General features: G+C 33.6%; 1 protein-coding gene across 1 annotated transcript; it reads right to left on the bottom strand.

Moving 5' to 3' along the window:
- Positions 1 to 352: 352 nt before the first annotated feature.
- LOC118732493 lies at positions 353 to 984 on the bottom strand. Its single transcript, XM_036461620.1, has 2 exons — positions 663 to 984; positions 353 to 599 (listed from the first exon to the last, which is right to left on the bottom strand). Exons 1-2 carry the CDS (start codon positions 916 to 918, stop codon positions 439 to 441), a joined length of 417 nt encoding a protein of 138 aa, XP_036317513.1. The 5' UTR covers positions 919 to 984; the 3' UTR covers positions 353 to 438.
- Positions 985 to 2,324: the final 1,340 nt, after the last annotated feature.

Raw genomic sequence — 2,324 nt, 5'->3', positions numbered from 1 at the left:
TATGTACATATGTAAATATGCTGTTCACACGTATTACATATGTACATTAGACTGGGTCGAAAAAAAAAGTTGCTAATGTCCGCCCCTAAATTTAAAGATTATGTTGAGAGGGTTCTGGAAAAATTTTTTTTTTTTTTTTTAACCCTCCGAAATACAGCCGAAATGGTTTTTTCGTTGTAACTTGGTTATTTGACGGCCGATTTTTAAAATTGATATGTCATTATTTTTGCCTTGAGAAGCTTCACTTTTCGTTCTTATGTCTTTTTAAGCTTTGAAGTCGCGTTCGCATGATAAGGGCAGAAACAAAATTTTACCCCCCCTAAAGTATATTTTTTTCCTTACCAAACGAAAGTACTTAAAAATTCAAGAAAATGTTGCCTTCAAACTATATTACTAAAATAATCAACAAAAAAGTTATTTCACTTACAATATTTATTGCTACTTAAGCAAATTTTGGCGCGAATCAAGGCTTTTATATTGGTCTCGGCTTTCTAATTTTGCAAAAATGTGGCCCAGGCGCTTTTCATCAGTGACAGCACTTGCAGACTCACTAACAACACGCACAAACCGTTCGGTATTCTGGGAATGACAGAGGAACTCTAAAAAAAAATGATTTAAAAGTACTATAAGACCCGTGAAGTTTTTAGTTTGAAGATATTTACCTGGGATATTTATCACTTCATTTTCCGAAAATTGAAACATTGTAAGTTCACTATCTGGGTAGAACTGCACACAAGGGGGTTCCGTAATCTTAAACTGACTCCAATCGATCATGCTGACATACGACTTACTTTCAAAGTTTATTACGCCACGCTTTGGGACCTTGAACACGCGAAGCCCTGCTGGTGGATATTGACGTGCTGTTTTGATTTTTTCGTACCCATCATTACGTATCTCTGGATCAGCGTCGGTTATCATGGCTAATAATATATTTTCTGGGTGAAAATAATATGCATTATTTTCTATAGCTGAACGTATAATGGCTAGTATGAACTCTACTTGCACTAGGGCAATCACATTGTCGATTTAAGTCCATAATGCACTTACACTTTGAAATTAACAATATTTTATTCCATTCCTGATCATTATATTCATAAGGATGTTTTTTTACATTGTAATAACTTTGAAGGAGGCTTTCAATGTTTCTCCGGAGCGTAGTTCTTGTAACTATAGGGATGTTTGCCTGCTGCCACAACTTTGAAATTGTGTTCATAACTATTGGCAAATATTCATTGAGACTTCGATTTTTTGGAACACTTGCAGAGCCGTAATATTTAAGGAACAAAAAATATTCAATAACACCACGTTTCGTAGGTAACATTTTAATATCAATATCGCGCTTAACGAAAGCCATTTTTAAATTGCACACACTGTTAAGTCACTTTTTAATTTTATTTCACCAGCACAATTTATGGTATTAATTATAAATTATTATTATCAATACGAAACAACAGGTTTGACTCACTTATTTACTTTGACTTCCACAATTTATAAAATTTATTGGCATGATTAAATTACAAGAGGTTAGCTCGCTATTGACAGCGTCAGTTTTGCACTCCCCGGGTTGCTGATGCGACGAAAACAAAGAGTATGAATTTGGGAAAAATCGTAGCAAAAATGTACCTAAATTGGTACGAAAGCAGTGAGATTAAATTTCCAACTAAGAAAACTGTTGGAGGAATTTGTGGGGGCGAATTTTGTTAGCTGACCTAACCATGGGTAAACGACTTCATAGCTTAAAAGGAAATGTGATGACATGTTAATTTTAAAAATCGGCCGTCAAATACCCAACTTTCAACGAAAAAACCTTTTCGGCTGTATTTCGAAGGGTTAAAAAAAAATAAAATAAAAATTTCGAAATCCTCTCAACATAATCCTTAAATTTAGGTTACTCTGTTGCATAAAAAAAATCAATTTTTGTTGTACTGTGTTATTATACTTACATCTGAAACTCATGTTGACCTGTGATATTAAAAGTGCTATAACTCCTTTGTTTATTATTTTAGTAATATAGTTTGAAGGCAACATTTTCTTGAATTTTTAAGTACTTTCGTTTGGTAAGGAAAAAAATATGCTTTAGGGGGGGTAAAATTTTGTTTCTGCCCTTATCATGCGAACGCGACTTCAAAGCTTAAAAAGACATAAGAACGAAAAGTGAAGCTTCTCAAGGCAAAAATAATGACATATCAATTTTAAAAATCGGCCGTCAAATAACCAAGTTACAACGAAAAAACCATTTCGGCTGTATTTCGGAGGGTTAAAAAAAAAAAAAAAAATTTTTCCAGAACCCTCTCAACATAATCTTTAAATTTAGGGGCGGACAT

Source organism: Rhagoletis pomonella, unplaced genomic scaffold, assembly GCF_013731165.1.
Source record: "Rhagoletis pomonella isolate Grant_MI unplaced genomic scaffold, Rhpom_1.0 Rhpom_scaffold_21179, whole genome shotgun sequence".
NCBI lineage: Eukaryota > Metazoa > Arthropoda > Insecta > Diptera > Tephritidae > Rhagoletis > Rhagoletis pomonella.
Note: the sequence above shows the minus strand (reverse complement) of the source record. Positions and strands in the feature narration are given on the sequence as shown.